This window comes from Entelurus aequoreus, linkage group LG06, assembly GCF_033978785.1.
Source record: "Entelurus aequoreus isolate RoL-2023_Sb linkage group LG06, RoL_Eaeq_v1.1, whole genome shotgun sequence".
Classification (NCBI taxonomy): domain Eukaryota; kingdom Metazoa; phylum Chordata; class Actinopteri; order Syngnathiformes; family Syngnathidae; genus Entelurus; species Entelurus aequoreus.
Window position 1 is genome coordinate 40,057,800 of NC_084736.1, and position 19,940 is coordinate 40,077,739.

Below are 19,940 nucleotides of genomic sequence, written 5' to 3' on the forward strand. Positions count from 1 at the left end.
ATGAAAGTGTCAAGTGTTTTGCTTTTATGCTGTGCTTATCCCACACTTGAAAGGATGTACCAATGCTGAATGTGGCTTCTGGATTTCACTCAAAAGACCAGACCGTTGTTATTTCTTTCCTTTTATTTTTCCTTTAGTTTGCAACAGTCTCCCCAAACGGAGAAACTGCTTATTTTTTCTTTTTAGTCTTTTTAGCAATCTTTTTAGTAGTCTTTTTAGCAGTTTTTTTAGTTGAAAAACCGGCTGTCCGTTCAGCTTTTGGTTTTGGTACACTTTTGGCACAACTCTGGGTTCTCTGTAAGGAACTAAACTTTTTTCCACTTTGCGCTGCGGTGGTGTCTTTTGTACTCCTTAATTTGACACAACTGACTAATTACCGGGCTCGCGCACCAGCAGATGAGACGGGAGTGCGCCGCGCTATACCTGCGCGTGAACGTAAATACAAACCCCATTTCCATATGAGTTGGGAAATTGTGTTAGATGTAAATATAAACGGAATACAATGATTTGCAAATCATTTTCAACCCATATTCAGTTGAATATGCTACAAAGACAACATATTTGATGTTCAAACTGATAAACTTTTTTTTTTTTGCAAATAATCATTAACTTTAGAATTTGATGCCAGCAACACGAGACAAAGAAGTTGAGAAAAGTGGCAATAAATACTGATAAAGTTGAGGAATGCTCATCAAACACTTATTTGGAACATCCCACAGGTGTGCAGGCTAATTGGGAACAGGTGGGTGCCATGATTGGGTATAAAACAGCTTCCCAAAAAATGCTCAGTCTTTCACAAGAAAGGATGGGGCGAGGTACACCACTTTGTCCACAACTGCGTGAGCAAATAGTCAAACTTTTTAAGAACGTTTCTCAAAGTGCAATTGCAGGAAATTTAGGGATTTCAACATCTACGGTCCATAATATCATCAAAAGGTTCAGAGAATCTGGAGAAATCACTCCACGTAAGCGGTATGGCCGGAAACCAACATTGAATGACCGTGACCTTTGATCGCTCAGACGGCACTGCATCAAAAACCGACATCAATCTCTAAAGGATATCACCAAATGGGCTCAGGAACACTTCAGAAAACCACTGTCACTAAATACAGTTTGTCGCTACATCTGTAAGTGCAAGTTAAAGCTCTACTATGCAAAGCAAAAGCTATTTATCAACAACATTCAGAAACGCCGCTGGCTTCTCTGGGCCCGAGATCATCTAAGATGGACTCATGCAAAGTGGAAAAGTGTTCTGTGGTCTGTCGAGTCCACATTTCAAATTGTTTTTGGAAATATTCAACATCGTGTCATCCGGACCAAAGGGGAAGCGAACCATCCAGACTGTTATCGACGCAAAGTTCAAAAGCCAGCATCTGTGATGGTATGGGGGTGCATTAGTGCCCAAGGCATGGGTAACTTACACATCTGTGAAGGCACCATTAATGCTGAAAGGTACATACAGGTTTTGGAACAACATATGCTGCCATCTAAGCGCCGTCTTTTTCATGGACGCCCCTGCTTATTTCAGCAAGACAATGCCAAGCCACATTCAGCACGTGTTACAACAGCGTGGCTTCGTAAAAAAAGAGTGTGGGTACTTTCCTGGCCCGCCTGCAGTCCAGACCTGTCTCCCATCGAAAATGTGTGGCGCATTATGAAGCGTAAAATACGACAGCGGAGACTCCGAACTGTTGAACGACTGAAGCATAGGTGGATTAATGACCGGGCCTACCGGGCCCAGGCCCAGGGGGCCAGAGGCCCCAAGGGGCCAGGCCAACTTGGCCCCGCGGCCGCGACCCAAGCAAAACTACTTTTGCAAAAATAATAATCTTAAGCCCCAAGGGGCCAGGCCAACTTGGCCCCAAGGGGCCAGGCCAACTTGGCCCCGCGGCCATGATCCATAGAGGGTAAGAGGCCCCAAGGGGCCAGGTCAACTTGGCCCCGCGGCCGCGACCCACAGAGGGCCAGAGGCCCCAAGGGGCCAGGCCAACATGGCCCCGCGGCCATGATCCATAGACGGTCAGAGGCCCCAAGGGGCCAGGCCAACTTGGCCCCGCGGCCACGATCCATAGAGGGTCAGAGGCCCCAGGGGGCCAGGTCAACTTGGCCCCGCGGCCACGATCCATAGACGGTCAGAGGCCCCAAGGGGCCAGGCCAACTTGGCCCCGCGGCCACGACCCACAGAAGGCCAGAGGCCCCAAAGGGCCAGGCCAACTTGGCCCCGCGGCCGCGAGCCACAGAAGGCCAGAGGCCCCAAGGGGCCAGGTCAACTTGGCCCCGCGGCCACGATCCATAGAGGGTAAGAGGCCCCAAGGGGCCAGGTCAACTTGGCCCCGCGGCCGCGACCCACAGAGGGCCTGAGGTCCTAAGGGGTCAGGCCAACTTGGCCCCGCGGCCATGATCCATAGAGGGCCAGAGGCCCCGAGGGGTCAGGCCAACTTGGCCCCGATCCATAGAGGGTCAGAGGCCCCAAGGGGCCAGGCCAACTTGGCCCCGCGGCCACGACCCACAGAGGCCCCAAGGGGCCAGGCAAAATTGGCCCCGCGGCCATGATCCACAGAGGGCCAGAGGCTCTCAATCATTATTATCAAAGCTAATTCTCAAATTGGATGGATCACACAACCTCACTCACATATTCTTTATCAATTATTAAAGGTTGTTTCTGAATTTTGATCACAGAACTTAATGCAAATATTCTTGATTGATTGACAAAGCTCATTCTCAAATTTTGATTACACAACCTTACTCTGACAAATTATCATTATCAAAAAGCTCTATCTCGAATTTGGATCACAGAATCTCACTCAAGTATTCTTAGCTGTGCCCCTCCCCCATCAAGTCTTTCATAAACCGGTCTGTTCTTTTAGAATCTCCTCATTTGGTATTTTGAACTCGTGAGAGACTGCTCAAAATTTGGTTTCCTTTCCCTCAGTTCAGACTCAGAGATAATTTGAAATCATTCAACAAGAAGTTTAACGCGCGCACACACACACACACACACACTTGAGTTGAGCATTACTTGGAAATTCTTATATTTTCCATTTTGCTGTTATTATCAGCATCTTCCCATTTTGTCCTTTTCTTTCGAGAAAGTTTACAGTCTGACATTTGTCACTGCTGTCAGTTAATAACTTTTTGGTCTTTGACCCATTTTGTCATTTTCTCGATTCGATCGTCACTGACCACTCTCTCCTGTCTGGCAGACATCGTTGCTGCCATCATAGCTAGCAAGCTGCCTGCAGCGGGTCATCCCTATGTTCCCCGTCCCTATGTTACCCGGGTCCTATGTTCCCCTCTACCGGGGAACTAAGGACCCTTTTTAAAAAAAAGGGTTCTATGTTCCCCGCTGCGGGGAACGTACAACACTTTTTCCAGAAAAGGGTTCTATGTTCCCCGCTGCTTCCAATGCGCGACTAAGTAAGACGCACGCAGACACGCATGACAGAGACGCGTTTAAGTTGTCGAAGGAAGGAAGTTCGCGTTTGAGTTGCTCTATCTGCTGCCGCACGCCCTGTGACAGGTTAGGTTTAGGGATGGTTTTGGTCAGGGCACAATTTCGCCAAAAAAGTGCTCCACAACGCCCTGTGACAGGTTAGGTTTAGGGATAGTTTTGGTCAGGGCACAATTTCGCCAAAAAAAAGTGCTCCACAACGCCCTGTGACAGGTTAGGTTTAGGGATGGTTTTGGTCAGGGCACAATTTCGCAATTTCGCCAGATACAATGCAGGGAACATAGGACCCTTTTTTAGAAAAAGGGTCCTAAGTTCCCCGGTCGCATACAAAGACCCAGGAACAACCGGGGAACATAGGACCCGGGGAACATAGGACCCGGGGAACATAGGCACGCTCCCGCCTGCAGATAGCAACATTTTGGTGTCCTTTGGGAAAATATTTAGAAAGAAGACAAAAGTACACACAGTTGTACAACTATTATCTTTATGATCTTTTTTTTGTTAGTTTCTCTGTTACTGTGTGTGGCCAATTAAGCGACTTTTGGCCATACCTGGCTGGTGACATTTAGCGACTTTCTGGTTGATGTTAAGATTAATAATAGCAACAGTTCTCTTCATCTTAATGCAATTTATTGTGTCTGTCTCTCCACATTTTGCCATTAGGTACTTTGAGCTCTTGTTGGTCAGTCACTCTAAGGTACATTGTTGCTGCCATCATAGCTAGCAAGCTGCCTGCAGATAGCGACATTTTGGTGTCCTTTGAGAAATATTAAGAAAGAAGACAAAAGTACAAGACATTGTACGATTACTATCTTTTTAAAATTATTTGTTTCACTGTGTGATTGACCGACTTTGCCGCTAGATTTCGCGTCTTTTGGCCATACCTGGCTAGCGACTAAAAACATCATTTAGCGACTTTTTGGTTGTGAAGATAAGTGGTAAAAGCAGATCTTCCTGTTGGTCTTCCCACATTTTGCCATTTGGTACTTTGCACTCTTCTTGGTCACTCCAAGGCATTTGTCCCTGCCTTCAGCTAGTCACTTGGCTCTTTTGGAATATATTTCACTGTAATTGGCTCTCTCTCTCTCTTTCTCCTCAGTACAAATCAGCCTGTTCCCTTGCCATTCATCACTGACCACTCTGCTCTCCTGTCTGTCAGACATTATTGCTGCTTGCAGATAGCTTGGGGTCCTTAGAGAAAATATCAGAAGAGAAAAGTACACAATTATCTTAATTATCTTTTTTATTCAGTCAGTCCTTCAGTGAGTCCCAGTGTGTTGGCGATTAAGCAACGTTGGCATTCAATTAGCGACTTTTGGCCATACATGGCTGGCGACTCAAAAAACTAGAAAAAAAGTACAAAAAGTTGTACAATTAATATCTTTATTATCCTTAATTCCCCTGAATCCTAGAGTGTGTTGCAATTAAGCAACTTTGCTGCTAGGTTTAGCGACTCTTGTTTTGGGCATACCTGGCTAGCGACTACAAACATTATTCAGCAACTTTTTGGCTGTTAAGATTAACGTTAATAAATTAAATCCTAATACAATTTATTGTGTTGGTCTCGCCATCTTGCTATTAGGTACTTTGAATTCTTGTTGGTCTCTGCTAAGGTATCTGGCTGTTGTCTTTGCCTTCAGTTAGTCACTTGGCTCTGGAATATATTTAACTGTACTTGGCTCTCTCTTTCTCCTCAGTACAAATCAGTCTGTTCCCTTGCCATTTAGACATTTTCTTGATTGGATCATCACTGACCACTCTGCTCTCCTGCTGTCTATCAGACATTGTTGCTCCCATCATAGCTAGCAAGCTGCCTTGGTGTCCTTTGTGAAAATATTTAGATAGAAGACTAAAGTGCACAAAGGTGTACAATTATTATCTTTTCAAAATATTTGTTTCACTGTCAGTGTGATTGACCGACTTTGCCGCTAGATTTCGCGTCTTTTGGCCATACCTGGCTAGCGACTGAAAACATCATTTAGCAACTTTTTGGTTGTGAAGATAAGAGGTAAAAGCAGATCTGCCTGTTGGTCTTTCCACATTTTGCCATTTGGTACTTTGCACTCTTCTTGGTCACTCCAAGGCATTTGTCCCTGCCTTCAGCTAGTCACTTGGCTCTTTTGGAATATATTTCACTGTAATTGGCTCTCTCTCTCTTTCTCCTCAGTACAAATCAGTCTGTTCCCTTGCCATTTAGACATTTTCTTGATTCGATCATCACTGACCACTCTGCTCTCCTGCTGTCTATCAGACGAATCAGTTGATTCTCTGCTCTCAATTGTCTATGCTAGTAAGCTGTTATTCTCTGCTTTGGAGTGTTGATGCTGGGTTGCTAGTTTTCTAAATCACCTCACACACTTGAAGGAAGCAGCACCGATCATAAACACACAAACAAACTCACACACACACACACACACACACACACACACACACACACACACACACACACACACACACACACACACACACACACACACACACATAGTTGGTTTATCTGTTGTGATAGGCAAAGAGCCAATGTGCAAAGAAAGAAGGGAAATATGGATCATAAACGTTTAAGTGGAGGAGCTAGAAAAAAAATTCAGCAAGAAAAGAAAAAAAAGGAATCAGTTTTACTTGAGAGTGTTCCAAATATCTCCAGCTTCTTCAGTACAAAGACATCTGCTGAAAGCAATTCTATAAATGCTACTGCAAATTCAGCTAAGGTTAGCAATGCACCTGAGCTAGCATGTAGCTCCCAAGATCCTGAGACCACTACAAGTGTAGACACTGAACCAAATGCTTCTGATGCTTATGATTCAACCAATTCAGCAGTAGCCAGTTGCTCGGATGAATGTGAGGTCACTGCACCTCTGGACAGCATAGAAAATGAGCTGAATCTTTCTTCAACACCATCTACAGTGACAACTCTACCTAGTGATCCCGCTAAATGGGCTGAGACCCTCACTGAGTCAATGAAGGAAGTTCTTATTCAAAGAGGTGCAAAATCATTTCACAACCGTCACAGCCATTATCCAGCTTCTGTGAGGAACAGTGGGCTAGGAGGCAAAACCCGATGCCTAAACAATGAACATTTTACTTCACACTTGCCCAATGGACAACGAGTACAAAGAGAGTGGCTGATGTACTCTCCCTCTACTGGTAATGTTTACTGCTTTGCATGCAAACTGTTTTCCCCAAAAACGCATTCTTTTGTGACAGGCTATTGTGATTGGAAACACTCAGAAAGATTTGGTGAACATGAGCGAAGTGCTGAGCACATAACCTGCATGCAAGCAGTCTTGAACCGCGCCAAAGGTGCCACAGTTGATGCAGACCTGTTCAAACAGTTTCAGGCAGAGAGCAGCTATTGGAGGCAGGTGTTACAAAGAGTTGTTGCAGTCATTAAATTCCTTGCAGAAAGGGGCCTTGCATTTAGGGGTAAAAATGAATCGTTAGGGTCTCCTCTCAATGGGAACTACCTTGGTATTCTGGAGGTCCTGGCTGAATTTGATCCCTTTCTAAAGGATCACATCAGAAAGTTTGGGCAGATGGGTCGAGGTAATACCTCATATCTGTCCTCCACCATTTGTGAGGAATTCATTGAATTGATGGGTGCAAAAACCAAACAGGCTATAGCAGATGAACTGCAAGCAAGCAAATACTACTCTATCATTGTGGATTCAACCCCAGATTTATCTCATGTGGACCAATTGACATTCATATTCCGTTTTGTTAGCAAAGAGGGCAGTGTTGTTGAACGCTTTGTGGGTTTTGAGCCCATTACTAGCCATACAGGTGAAAGTTTGGCTAACTGTGTCATGTCTGTGTTGGAAAATCTAGGGTTAGAGCTGTCAAATTGCAGGGGGCAGGCTTATGATAATGCCAGCAACATGTCAGGGAGGTATAATGGGTTGCAGGCTCACTTAAAGAAAAGCAACCCATTAATACACTATATTCCATGTGCAGCTCACTCTTTGAATTTGGTGGGACTCAACAGCATTGACAGATGTGGAAATGAAGTCTCTAAGTATTTTGACTTGATTCAGTCTATTTACAACTTCACAACTGCATCCACACACCGATGGGACAGGGTATTTGGCAATTCCAACATAGATCTCACACTTAAAGCTTTATCCAACACGCGTTGGAGTTGCCGTGCAGAATCTACCAAAGCACTGTGGCAGAACTACAGTAAAATAAAAGCAGCACTACAGGTTATTTCCACTGATGACACAGAGAAACGAGACACACGAACTGAAGCTGACAGTCTAGTGCGGAAGCTGGATTCACTTGAGATGGCCTTCATGGCAGGCTTTTGGGACACTGTTCTGTCCAGATTTCAGGCCACAAGTCTGCAACTTCAAAAAGCAGACATGGACCTTGGTACAGCAGTTAGATTGCTGGAATCTCTGCGCACCTTTGTTCTCTCCCAAAGAGATCTATTTGATCATTTTGAGCAGAAAGCCTTAAACATGTTGGGTGGCACCCCATCTTACAGGGCTGAACGGACGAGGAAACGTAAAAAGTTTGCTGATGAATCAGCATCCCCAGATGTTGTGCTTGAGGGAAGGCAACTGTTTCAAATAGAGACATTTATTGCCTCTATTGATCAACTGAGTTCAAGCCTTAATCACCGTCTGGAGGCCTACAAACATCTGAACAATTTGTTCAGTGTCCTTTTCTCTTTGGATACAGAGTCCAATGCTTCAGTCCTTCACAAGGCCAAGATTCTCACTGAATCATACCCATCTGACCTCAATGAAAGTCTTGGACAGGAGCTTATACAGTTCAAATCTTTTATACAGCTCAACAACACTGATGAGGAGAGGACCCCTTCAGGACTGCTCAAAACAATAATACATTTTGGACTACAGCCTACGTTTCCTAATACATACATTGCGCTACAGATTTTTCTCACTCTACCGGTCAGTAACTGTGAGGGAGAACGCTCATTCTCTCTTTTGTCAAGAGTAAAAAATGAGCTGCGCACAAGAATGACTCAGAAAAGATTAAATGCGTTATCTCTAATGGCAATTGAGAGTGAGCTGACAAGAGAGTTGGACTTCAATGATGTGGTGGATGATTTTGCAAAATTGAAAGCACGAAAGAAACCCCTTGCTTAAAGGTGCACTGTGTAAGATTTTTAGGTTATTTCCAGAATTCACCCATTCACTAATGTTAGGCTACCTGTTTTCATGAATACTTACCACCACCATAAAATTCTAAGTATCCATTATGACTTGGAGAATTGCACTTTTGCCATTTCTGGGAAGTGTCACCTGGATTGTGAAGATAGGATTGACTTTAGGCAGAAGCTTGGTGCTTTCTCTGGCAAACTGAACCTCAAGCTTCATTCTCTGCAGCTTTGCATTCTTGTGCAGACTTTCATCCACAAGGAACTTTTCAACTTCCCCACTATCGTGAAGGGGCCATCAAAAGATTTCAGTGTGTCCAGCATGTCTAGTCTCTTACTCTCCTTTCTTTGAGCCATCTCTTGTTTCTCATCTGCCCTACTCTCGAATTTTGCCTTCATGAATTTACTCCCGTTGAGTTCAACCTCCCTTTTTGCTTGTGCTGCTGCCTTGAAACCTCTGAAGCTCCTGGCTCTTCTGTAAAATTATTGACCTATTGACTGCGTTCAGTGTGCCCAACTTCTTCAGTTTGTAGTCCACCTTGCCACATTGTCTCTCCATCCCAATGTTGTGCACAGGGGTGCCATCAATGTTACTAGCCTGTTCACTGACAGGGTCCATTGGGAAGGTCTCCTCATCCATCCTCTGCCTGGCCAGGACAGTCTTCAGATGGGGCAGCATGAGATCTGTCAGCTGCTTCACTTCATCCAAGTATTCGGCAGCCACGTCTGACACTGAGTTCAGGACATGTCCAGTGCCTGTCCAGCCACTATAGCATTCTTGGAAATGGGCTATCTTGACCTGCATGCAGCCCTTGTACCATGAACTGGCCTACACCTTTCTTTGTGGTGCTCTCCGATGCATGTTATCATTTTACCTTTCTCCTTCTCCTCAAGCTTAACCACAAATAGATACAGACTTTGAGCCTCAATTTGCTGCACAGCTGCCGTTATGCCAATGTGTTTTCCTAAGATATTATTTTATTTTTAATGATAGAAGGGAGGAAAAGGGGGCAAAAATCATGTCCGATTTAGTTTTTTGGGTGGGTTGGGGGGTTTATTTCATGATAGCTACCAACTTCCAATACATAATATCTCTCAAATGACCCAATGCACCATCACTGAAGTGGGCGTAATCATTTTCAAAAATGTTTATTTTTAGGCCATTTATCCCCTCCCCCTGTGTCTGTGTGAAACCTGTGCTTGTCAGTGTCTGTGTGGTATACCTAATAGTGTGTGTGCAGTATGTGCACTCTTCTGTACAGTACAGTGTGCATGTCTGTTCACAGTATACAGTATTTCTTGCATAGTGCGTGCGTGTGTGTGCGCCCACACGCGCGGGGGGTTGAGGGACCAAGACCATGTCAGGCCCAGGGGGCCAAAATTTCTTAATCCGCCCCTGGACTGAAGCTGTACATAAAACAAGAATGGGAAATAATTCCACTTTCAAAGCTTCAACAATTAGTTGCCTCAGTTCCCAATCATTTATTGAGTGTTGTTAAAAGAAAAGGTGATGTAAAACAGTGGTGAACATGCCCTTTCCCAACTACTTTGGCACGTGTTGCAGCCATGACATTCTAAGTTAATTATTATTTGCAAAAAAAAAAAAAAGTTTATGAGTTTGAACATCAAATATCTTGTCTTTGTAGTGCATTCAATTGAATATGGGTTGAAAAGGATTTGCAAATCATTGTATTCCGTTTATATTTACATCTAACACAATTTCCCAACTCATATGGAAACGGGGTTTGTAGATCGGCTCTGATCATATAAGCCGACTGACAGAAACTAATGCCGAATTATATACACCTTACCTGGGGTTGCCTAGGTCGCGGCTCTAGAGCCGCATCTTTAGCGCCGCCCTAGTGGCTCTCTGGAGCTTTTTCAAAAATGTATGAAAAATGGAAAAAGATGAGAGGAAAAAAATACATTTCATGTTTTAATATGGTTTCTGTAGGAGGATAAACATGACACAAACCTCCCTAATTGTTATAAAGCACACTATTTATATTAAATATGCTTCACTGATTCGAGTATTTGGCGAGCGCCGTTTTGTCCTACTAATTTTGGCGGTCCTTGAACTCACCGTAGTTTGTTTACGTGTATAACTTTCTCTGACTTTCTAGGACGTGTTTTATGCCGCTTCTTTTTCTGTCTCATTTTGTCCACCAAACTTTTAACGTTGTGCATGAATGCACAAAGGTGAGTTTTGTTGATGTTATTGACTTGTGTGGAGTGCTAATCAGACATATTTGGTCACTGCATGACTGCAAGCTAATCGATGCTAACATGCTATGTAGGCTAGCTATATGTACATATTGCATCATTATGCCTCATTTGTTGGTATATTTGAGGTCATTTAGTTTCCTTTAAGTCCTCTTAATTTAATGTATATCTCATGACACACTATCTGTATGTAATGTGGCTTTTAATTTTTTGCGGCTCCAGACAGACTTGTTTTTGTATTTTTGGTCCAAATGGCCCCTTCAACATTTTGGGTTGCTGACCCCTGGCCTAGGTGAATAGGGGTGCGGATGTGCTCGATGATAAAAATACAATTTTATTAAGTGGGGTTTGGCTGGTTGCCAAGCCGCCGCGGTTGCGAGCTTGCGCATCAGCTGACGAGACAGCTGTTTGACGCTACACCTCCTACTCAAGCTTTCTGAACTTATTCCAAAGGGTTGCAAATTAAACAGGGAAACAACTTCACAAACAATTTTACCACTAGGGGCACTGCTCCTCTACCAGGTAGAAGAACTACAAGCCACCTGACATCTCTGCACAATACCACACCATTAGACCTCTCTTTCCGGTCACCAGAAACTGTGGGGTCGATCACTGGCTGCTGATGGTGGACAGAGGCACAGTTGCCTGGAGTAACAAGAACCTCAACATCTCTGACAATGCCCTTTGAATCGGGAACTACTTTGACAATTCGGCCAAGTCTAAAGTGCCCACGCAAAGCGTTCTGATCACAAAGCCAAACAACATCACCAAGAGAGACATTTCTTTCTGTAGCATGCCATTTTGATCTAACAAAAAGGTTTGGGCCAGCAAGCTGGCAACATGCCTTCCAGAACTCGTTGACTTGGACTTGGATTGGATTGGACTGAGCCGCTTGTAGGGGTAGTTCTGGAACTCGAAGGATTTGAAGTCACCACTGTGAGATGCTCGACCCAGGAGGAGCGAGTTTGGCGTCACATACTCCACATGGTCCTCCCGACTCTGGATTCATGCATCAATAGGATGCTCGTTTGCCAGGTTAGCTGCCATGTGAGGAACTCGCTGAAGGTAAGATTCGTCGACCTATTCAAACTTTGAAGGGCCCTCTTGGCGCCCTTCACGGCAGCTTCAGCATCTCCATTCCGATGTGGTGAGTCGCAGGGAGCACTTTCCATGTCCAGGTTGTCCCATTCGCCCGCTGCATACCCCTCCAGGCCTGCTCTGTCTAGGCTCTCCAGGAAGGCATACAAATCCTCCAACAAGGACTTTTCCCTAATGAAGCTGGTCCCAGGATCTGACCAAAACTTGAGGGGGTGGCCTCTGATGGCAGTGAATCTCTGGTAGAACATTAAGAAGCCCTCTGTGGACATGCTGTTGACCATGTCTATGTGCAGGGCCTGGCTCGCCATGCAGCAGAAGATGACTCCCCAGACCTTCATGGATACTCTCCTTTTGACATTGTCCTTCACCAGGTAAGGTCCAAACAGGTCAACTGACATGAACTGGAATGGTGCAGCAGGTCTTGATCTCTCCACTGGCAGGTCACCCATCACCTGTTGACAGACTCGAGCTCTGGCCTTCCTGCAGTGGACACACTGGTTGACAACTTTCTGGGCCAGCCGTCTGCCTTGCACAACCCAAGCCCTTTTCGCATTTTGAGTAGAGTACCGGCAACGCCTTCATGCCTTTCTTGGTGACTCCGGCATGCAAGCAGAGTCCCCAGCCATGTGTCAAAGGGGATCAGTGGAACAGCCAAGCCATCTTCTTTGAAGTGCTGGATTCTGCCTCCGCATACCTATAGGCCACTTTCCTCATCCCTGTATACGACCAACCAGTCTGTTGTGGTGCTGGGAAAGGTAGCTGCTGCTTGTCCCGCCAGAGGGAGGTCTCGGAAGGCGTCCTCTCTCTCTGCCACGGTGACTGTGCCATCGACCGGGACTGCCTCCCACTTTGGTCTTCCCCTGGCTGTGCAATGAAGAAACTAATTTGCTGCCCTCAAGAGCAGTGCGAGTGACTTCTCCAGTCTGGTCAGGCTGCTGAATCGCTGGATAGCCATCAGGCTTGTGACTGCAGCCCCGCCAGGAGGTCTGTGCAGATCGGCAGGGCTTGAGATTAGTTCCGGTTTAGACTGCGTCTTTCCTCCAGCTCTGGTCAGGGCAGCAACGAAGGCCTTTTTCTGGATGCGAACGAGGTTCTCTCTGGCGTCAACAGTAACATCTTTAGCGGACTTCACCGGCCACTCACTCTCTGGGAGACTTAGGAACTCAGGACCCAACTGACACTTTGTGCCTTCGTTCAGGTCCTTGGGGCTCGCCCCTTTTGAGATAATGTCTGCGATATTGAGTGGCCCGGGGATCCACCACCAGTCTTGGACAATTGTACTGCCTTGGATCTCCCCAATTCTGTTGGCAAAAAATGTCTGGTAGCCATAGCTTTCCCGTTGGATGGCTCCCAAGACTGGCTGTCGTTCAGGTGGTACCATTTTTCCACACAGATGCTGCAGTGCTTCTGGAAGTGCTTTTTCAGACAGGCTGCAAAGACTGCTCCGCAGACCTCAGCCTTGATAGTGTCCCCCTTGTTGTCTAATGGTGTCAGCCTGGCTTAGGCTTCGACCAGTCGTATAGTCACGTCCTCTGGTAACTCCCACCGAAGGTACAATACAGCACCGTAAGAGCGTTCGCTACCATCAGAGAAGGTAATACCACAGGGCTTGACACACTGGCGTCAGGGCTCTGATGATTTTCAACTGGCTGAGCTCAGCGTAGTCTTCAAAGAGACAGATGGCATCTTCACAGAGGCTCTCAGTCAAAGGTGCATCCCATGTATCTGACGGACCGTAGTTGACCTTCGCTTCCTGAAAAGCTCTCCTCACCAATATGGCTCCCTTCTGTTTGACAGGAGTTGCAAGACCGAGGAGATTGTATATCCCAGAAACTTGACTGAGGAGCTCTCTTTGGGTGAGGGGATCTGGCACCTGCGCTCTGACTTCTTTTCTTGACAGGTTTTCTCCAAGTCTCATTTTATTTCTCTTTTTGGGGAAGTTCACAGCTACCATCAAGTGAACCTTGTCACTCTCAGGATTATAACCGAGGCCCAGGGCTTTATTATTCCCCTCAAAGAGTTGGTTTGGGAGGACCATCACTGGGGGTTCTTCCTTCTTTAAGTGGCTTGATTCTGACCTCCCACTTTGGCCGGAGTAGACCCATGCCTTCATGTAGAATCCTCCGGCTTCCAGAATGTGCTCAACATTTGAGGTTATTTGCTTGAGCTGGCTCAGATCATCATGCAAGGTCAAGATGTCATCTACATAGGCGTCTTGCTCCAGCACTCGACGCTCTTCTGCAAGATGGTGGAACATTGGCAGGTTGGCCGTCTCCCGCATGGCGACTTGAGCGATACAGCCGGCCGGTTTATCGCCTATGTTAACCCTGGTGATGGCATATTCCTGGACGTCCTCTTCCTCAGAGTCTCTCCACAGGAAGCGATGTAGGTGTACTTCCTGGTCCTCAAGCCATAAAGAATTATACATTTTTTTGATGTCCCCAAGTGCAGCAAAGACACCTTGGCGAAACCGGATGAGGACAGCACAGATGTCATTGAGGACGTCTGGACCCTTGATGAGCAGGTCGTTCAGGCTCTGGCCTCTGAATTTCTGACTACTGTTCCAGACGAGGCGTACTGGCGTTGTCACTGAGTGGGGATTTGGTGCAAACAAGTGGCTGATGTACCATACGGGTCCAGACCAGCTTGCCAACTCTTCTACGGACAGCTTGACTGCAGCGTTCCGCTCAACCATCTCGTGGACTTGACTTTGTAGGCCGCCTTCCATTTTGGCTCCTTTGCCAACTGCTTCTCAGTCCTCAGGAATGTTACTTCAACTGCTCTCCTGTTGTTTGGCAATATTGCTGGATCCTCCACCCAAGGGTACTTTTCATGCCAGTGTGGTTTCTCGCTGTGGTGATCTTCATTGATGTATGTCAGTCTACTCTTTATTTGCTCCAGTTCCCGCTCCTCAGAGATTGTCATCTCCTTTTCTCTAGGTTGGCAATTCCCACATCTGCAGCCGCCACAATGCTGTCCCACCTCCACCAGTCCATGAAGTCTCGGCTGGCAGAAGACGTGACTGCTTGGGACAGTTGAGGTGGATGAACTGGGTTCTTGCTAGTATGTTCCTTGTACGCAACAGCTGCTGCGCGCATGGAGCGGGCGAAGTGGGTTCTGGATCCATGGGCTGTGACTTTGATATTTTCCATGAGATCTAGATGAGCATCCCACAAGACAAGGTCACCAATGGAGCACACTTTTTGAGGGACGAATTGGCCTTCCTTGTGGCTGAGGAAGAGCTTTATTTTAGTGGGACGGACCAGTTCATGAAGAGGGACATCAGGAAATATCTTGTGCAGTGTTTTGGGTGGTATGTGGCGATTGACCTCGGCGATGCTGTCCAGCCCATAACAAACAAGCTGGCGGGACCTTTTGCAGTTGCGACCTGGATCTTTAGGAGGTAACGCTTGGTCTCCACCGTCACTTGCATCCCCCCGACTCCATGGACTATGAGCGCCACATCCTCACTCCTCAGGTTCAGCTCACCAGCAGCCTCATGAGTGATGTAGTTCGTATCGGAGGCCAAGTCTATCAGTGTTCCGATCCTCTGTCCAACATTTGCAGTAACTTCCAGGATCACCATTATGACAGGGAACTCTTCAAGGCCATTCTCTGCCAGCAAGCTCCTCTCAGGTACAACTGAACTGAATGTCTTTGAGACAGAGTTGCAGAATGCATCCCGGCACTGCTGGGCTAGGTCTGGGGGCAGGCGTGTCAGGAACTCTTCCGTGTTCCGGGTTTCCGTCTACTTTTTTCATCCCCCTCTTGCTGGACTAGGTCTTGGCCTCCTTGGCCTATCTCCTTTACTTGCAGCTTTGGGACACAGGTAGTAGTGATGACTCGGACCTTGAGCATCCTTACACCCCTCGCTTTTGCACAGAAAGTTGGTCTTGCACTCTGCATCACCATTGTGGACCTCCAAGAACCTGCCACAAGCACACATATTTTGAACTGTTTCCTCCTTCTCTTCTGTTTTGAGAGCTTAGAACTTCTTGCATTAGTAGAGTCTCTTTCTGTGGCCCCTTTCTCCACAGACGACACAGGGTGCTTGGGCGCTTGAGGAGTAGGTGCTTTTTGTTCGGGCAGGTTTTTTTGGGACTCTTGTCTCCCTCCTGCTGGGGTCATTGTCCCTGAGCTGGTCCAGCTGCTTATAAATCTTTTCCTGACTTCTCAGAAACTTGAAGAGTATGTCAAACCTGTCTTTAGGTGATGAGGCCTGTGGATACATGGACCAGCCACTCCTTCTTTAAGCCCTCCGGCAGCTTACTCTCCAGGGACTTGGTAACGAGTTTTTCAGGGCGCCAGTGTTTCCCAGTTCACTGAGGTCATACAGGGCCTTTTCCACGATTTGTTTCAAGTCAACAATCTTCCTGGGTTGATGACTTTTTATTGGTGGCAGTGCCAGCAGCTCCTCAATGATTTCCAGAGCAATTACGGTTTTATTTCCGAACCGATTTCCCAGCACACGAAAGATTTCATCTGCCTTCCCATATAATGACAAGCGAAGGTCCCTCACGACAGTCTTCCAGGCTGCCCAACAGCTGGATTTTCTTGACCTCCTTGGAGCTATTTGGTTCACCTCGCTTTTGTAGTGCCTCCCAATCTTTCATCCAGAGGTAGAAGTTCCGCTTGTTGCCGTCAAACCGTGGGAGTGCTGTTGGTTTCAGTTTGATAGCGGGTGAGTAGTGTGGCATTTCCTCAGAGGACTCCTTCTTTTGCAGCTTTGCCTGCAGTAGGGTAGCCTCGTCAGAAATGAACTCTTGCAGTGTACTCTCCCATTCCTGACGCGCTCCCGGAAGTCAGGCTGCTCTCCTTCAGGGACCCACCGAGTCCATTGGCGCATGGTTCCTTTTGCCATTTTCACCAGCCTCTCAAGGTTGCTGAGCATCAGTTTGTATACCTTGAGCTTCAGGCTAGGTTTGCTCGCTGCCAACCGCTTGCACTCTTTTTCAGCTGCCACCAATACAAGAGAGAGTTCGGAGCAGCCAAAGTTTTGCCATAGAACCTCCTGGACAGTATTCTGTACTTCCTCAAGCTTCTGTTCGCAGTCCTCTGCTGTTTTACTCACATCTGCATGGATGTCCTCTTTAGCAGTAGGTTCAAGCTCCGCCTCCTCAGTCAAGGTTTCTACCTCCTCATTTGCCTCCATTACCTTCTCAGCCTGAAGTGTGACTGTTGCGGCGATCTGCCTGGAGGTGCGGCTGAAGGTGTGTGTGTGACAGCGGCTGTGCTGCTGCATGCGCGTCACAGCAGAAGCGCTGCATGCGTGTCACAGCAGAAGCGCTGCATGCGCGTCACAGCAGAAGCGCTGCTCCGCGGCGCGCCTCACCAGGTGCGCTCTCCAGCAGGTGGGCGCAATCAGACTGATGAGCAGCGCAGACAGGACAAAGCAAACAAATGCACCCGTTTCATTCAGTGTGCAGGACGGAGCTGAGAGCAGCAGAGACAGAGACGATCACTAAAACCACGAAAGCACTTCACAAACGCATGGGAAAAAGGACTCAAACCAAACGGACTACCGGTGAGCTCACCTCTTTCCACTGGACTGTTTAATCATGATCCGACTGTTGAAGTTTATGCGCTGTGATTGATGGCAGAGCTCAACTTCAGAAGAATGTTTATTTAGATAATTGAACTGTTAAATAAGGTACAATTGGTGCTTATTTTGTTTCTTTTCTTTATCTTATTCACCACAAATATTTGTTTTACTTGTAGAGACAAGAAATGGGCAATTAGGGCGCTTAAAGCCTTGTAAATGTAATTTGAAGTATATTAATATAGAGAGTGGATTTTGCTTTATTAAAAGGCAAAGTAAAACATTTAATTCATGTATAAAAATAGTATTTCTGTTAAAAGTGTTTATGTTAAAAACTACAGTAATATTGGTTTAAAATGCTTGATTTCATATGAATTAATAGAGAAGTGTCAAGTTAAACTTGTTGTAGAAATTCATGTCTAAAGTCTGTATAAAATAATTTAGGCTAAAACTTAAGGTAAAACACGTTGCTTTAAAAGTAGATGGTTCTAACATGTGAACTATATTTCTGTTTATTTAATGCCTAATTTACCTTATTAATCTAAGTTAATTAAGTTAAGTGAAATGCTGGTTAATGTGTATTAATTAATGTTAAAAATGTACTTACCTTTATAAAATACCTGAGTTAATGTACTTACTTTGTTTGTTGCAAAATGCTGTATTTTATTTAAAAGCTTTTATTCTTGTGTGTTTAAAGGTTTTTCACCTTCCAAGATTCCAGTTAATAAACTGAAATACGAGTGAAATCCTGAGCCTCATCGAGTCCTTCCTTTTCAAGTGTGGGAAGCCATGTCGTTATAAATACACCTGACAGTGAAAAACCGTCTGTGACCAGCAAAAGACTCCACTTGCGGCCACCACCGAGAGGGAGGACACTCCACCTGGGGCCTGGAGGACAAAGACTGCTGTCTGTCAGCCAAAGAGAGCAAGATGGCTGATCCAAAGCCAACAGATGAACTGAAAGTGGAGAGGACCACAGCTAAGAGACAGTTCTCCCGCCTTGCCAACAACATTACGAGAACCTACATAGAGATGTCTAAGGAGGAGTTACAGGAGAACTTCAAGAAGCTGATGCTAGAGAGCTCTCGTGTCTTCGAGGCAAACGAAGAAGTGGAAGCCGCTTACATGGCAGACGCTGAGGAGCTGAGCGACCCCCAGAAAGCCGACATAGCAAAGACGGAGAAAGAATGTGAGCAGAAGACGAAAGAAGTCAAACTCCTAATCCGAGAGACGCTCTGGACCACATATGGAGAAAAGGAACTTTCCCTGGCTCTACAAGTTGCAGAGGCCGAATTCAGGAACGTCTCCTTCCAGCCAGACACAACTCTGGAGGCTTGTGAGTTCATGCTGACCCACCTACAGAAGTTGGTGGACAAGGCAAAGGAAGCGCACCAGAACTGGAACCACTGGGCTCCGCTTGCCGAGAAAAAGGACTTTGATTACCGTTTAAGAGAGCTCGAGGTGGTCCTTCCCAAGCTGGTGTCACAGAAGGCCCCCCTCATCCAAGCAGCAAGTATAAAGAAAGACGCTGGACCCCAGCCCATCTCAGCCCGCAGCTCAGCTCCAGTGGCAGCGATAAAGCTAAAGGCCACAGCCTTACCAAAGTTTGCCGGCAACCAGCGAAACTACTACAGATGGAGGAAGGAATGGGAGGCTCTGCAGAAGCAAGGTGAACCAACCGGATCTTCAGAGGTTAAGAAATTCCAACTACTGGATAGCCTTGATGAAAAGGTGGCCAGGGAACTACGTCTGTCAACGTACAGCTCAGCAGATGAGATCTTCAGAGTCCTGGAAAACCGGTTTGGGAACCAAGCCAGCATTGCTCTTGAGATCATAGAAGAGCTACAAGCAAAACCATCAGCCAGGAGCGGCCATCCAAGGAAAATCGTAGAGCTCATCCAAACTGTGGAAAAGGCCCTTTATGATCTAAACGAACTGGATAATGCAGACGCCTTAAAGAACCCACTGGTGATTAGATCCATCGAGAGCAAACTCCCAGAAACTCTGAAGAAAGACTGGCTCACCTATGCTGCTGACAGAGGAAACACTGTTAACCCCCAGAACCGCTTCGACAAGCTCATCACATTCCTAAAGTCCCAATGTCAAGTTCCACTTATTGACTCCGTAAAGGACACCAGGACAACTCGGATTTCCAATTGATCAACTTTATTTATCCAACTTTTTGGCTTTGTTGGTTTCTTTTCTGTTGATCTTCATTCAATCAGGTTGTTAACCTTCGAACACAAAGAACAATGGAAAAACAATATATGTACAGGTATTTACAAAAAGGTTCAAATTCAACTGACTCAAACAGGTATTATTTTTAAAGTTAAATTTGCAAACTTTTAAATACCATTGTTTAAACTTTTAAATTATCTAACATTACTTTTCAAAAGGACTCTAGACACTTAGATTAAATGCATGTGAATGCACTGTCAAATTAACCAGTTTCAGTAAAATGAAACAAGTAAATCAGAAAAGTAGTTTTAGTCACTTTAAAGAAGTCAAAATTA

At 45.9% G+C, this 19,940-nt stretch overlaps 1 protein-coding gene across 1 annotated transcript; it reads left to right on the forward strand.

The window, feature by feature from the left end:
- Nucleotides 1-17,349: 17,349 nt before the first annotated feature.
- LOC133652733 (uncharacterized) lies at nt 17,350-19,481 on the forward strand. Its single transcript, XM_062051785.1, has 3 exons — nt 17,350-17,412; nt 18,125-19,395; nt 19,467-19,481. The coding sequence occupies exons 2-3, from the start codon at nt 18,358-18,360 to the stop codon at nt 19,479-19,481; spliced, it is 1,053 nt and encodes a 350-aa protein (XP_061907769.1). The 5' UTR covers nt 17,350-17,412; nt 18,125-18,357.
- Nucleotides 19,482-19,940: the final 459 nt, after the last annotated feature.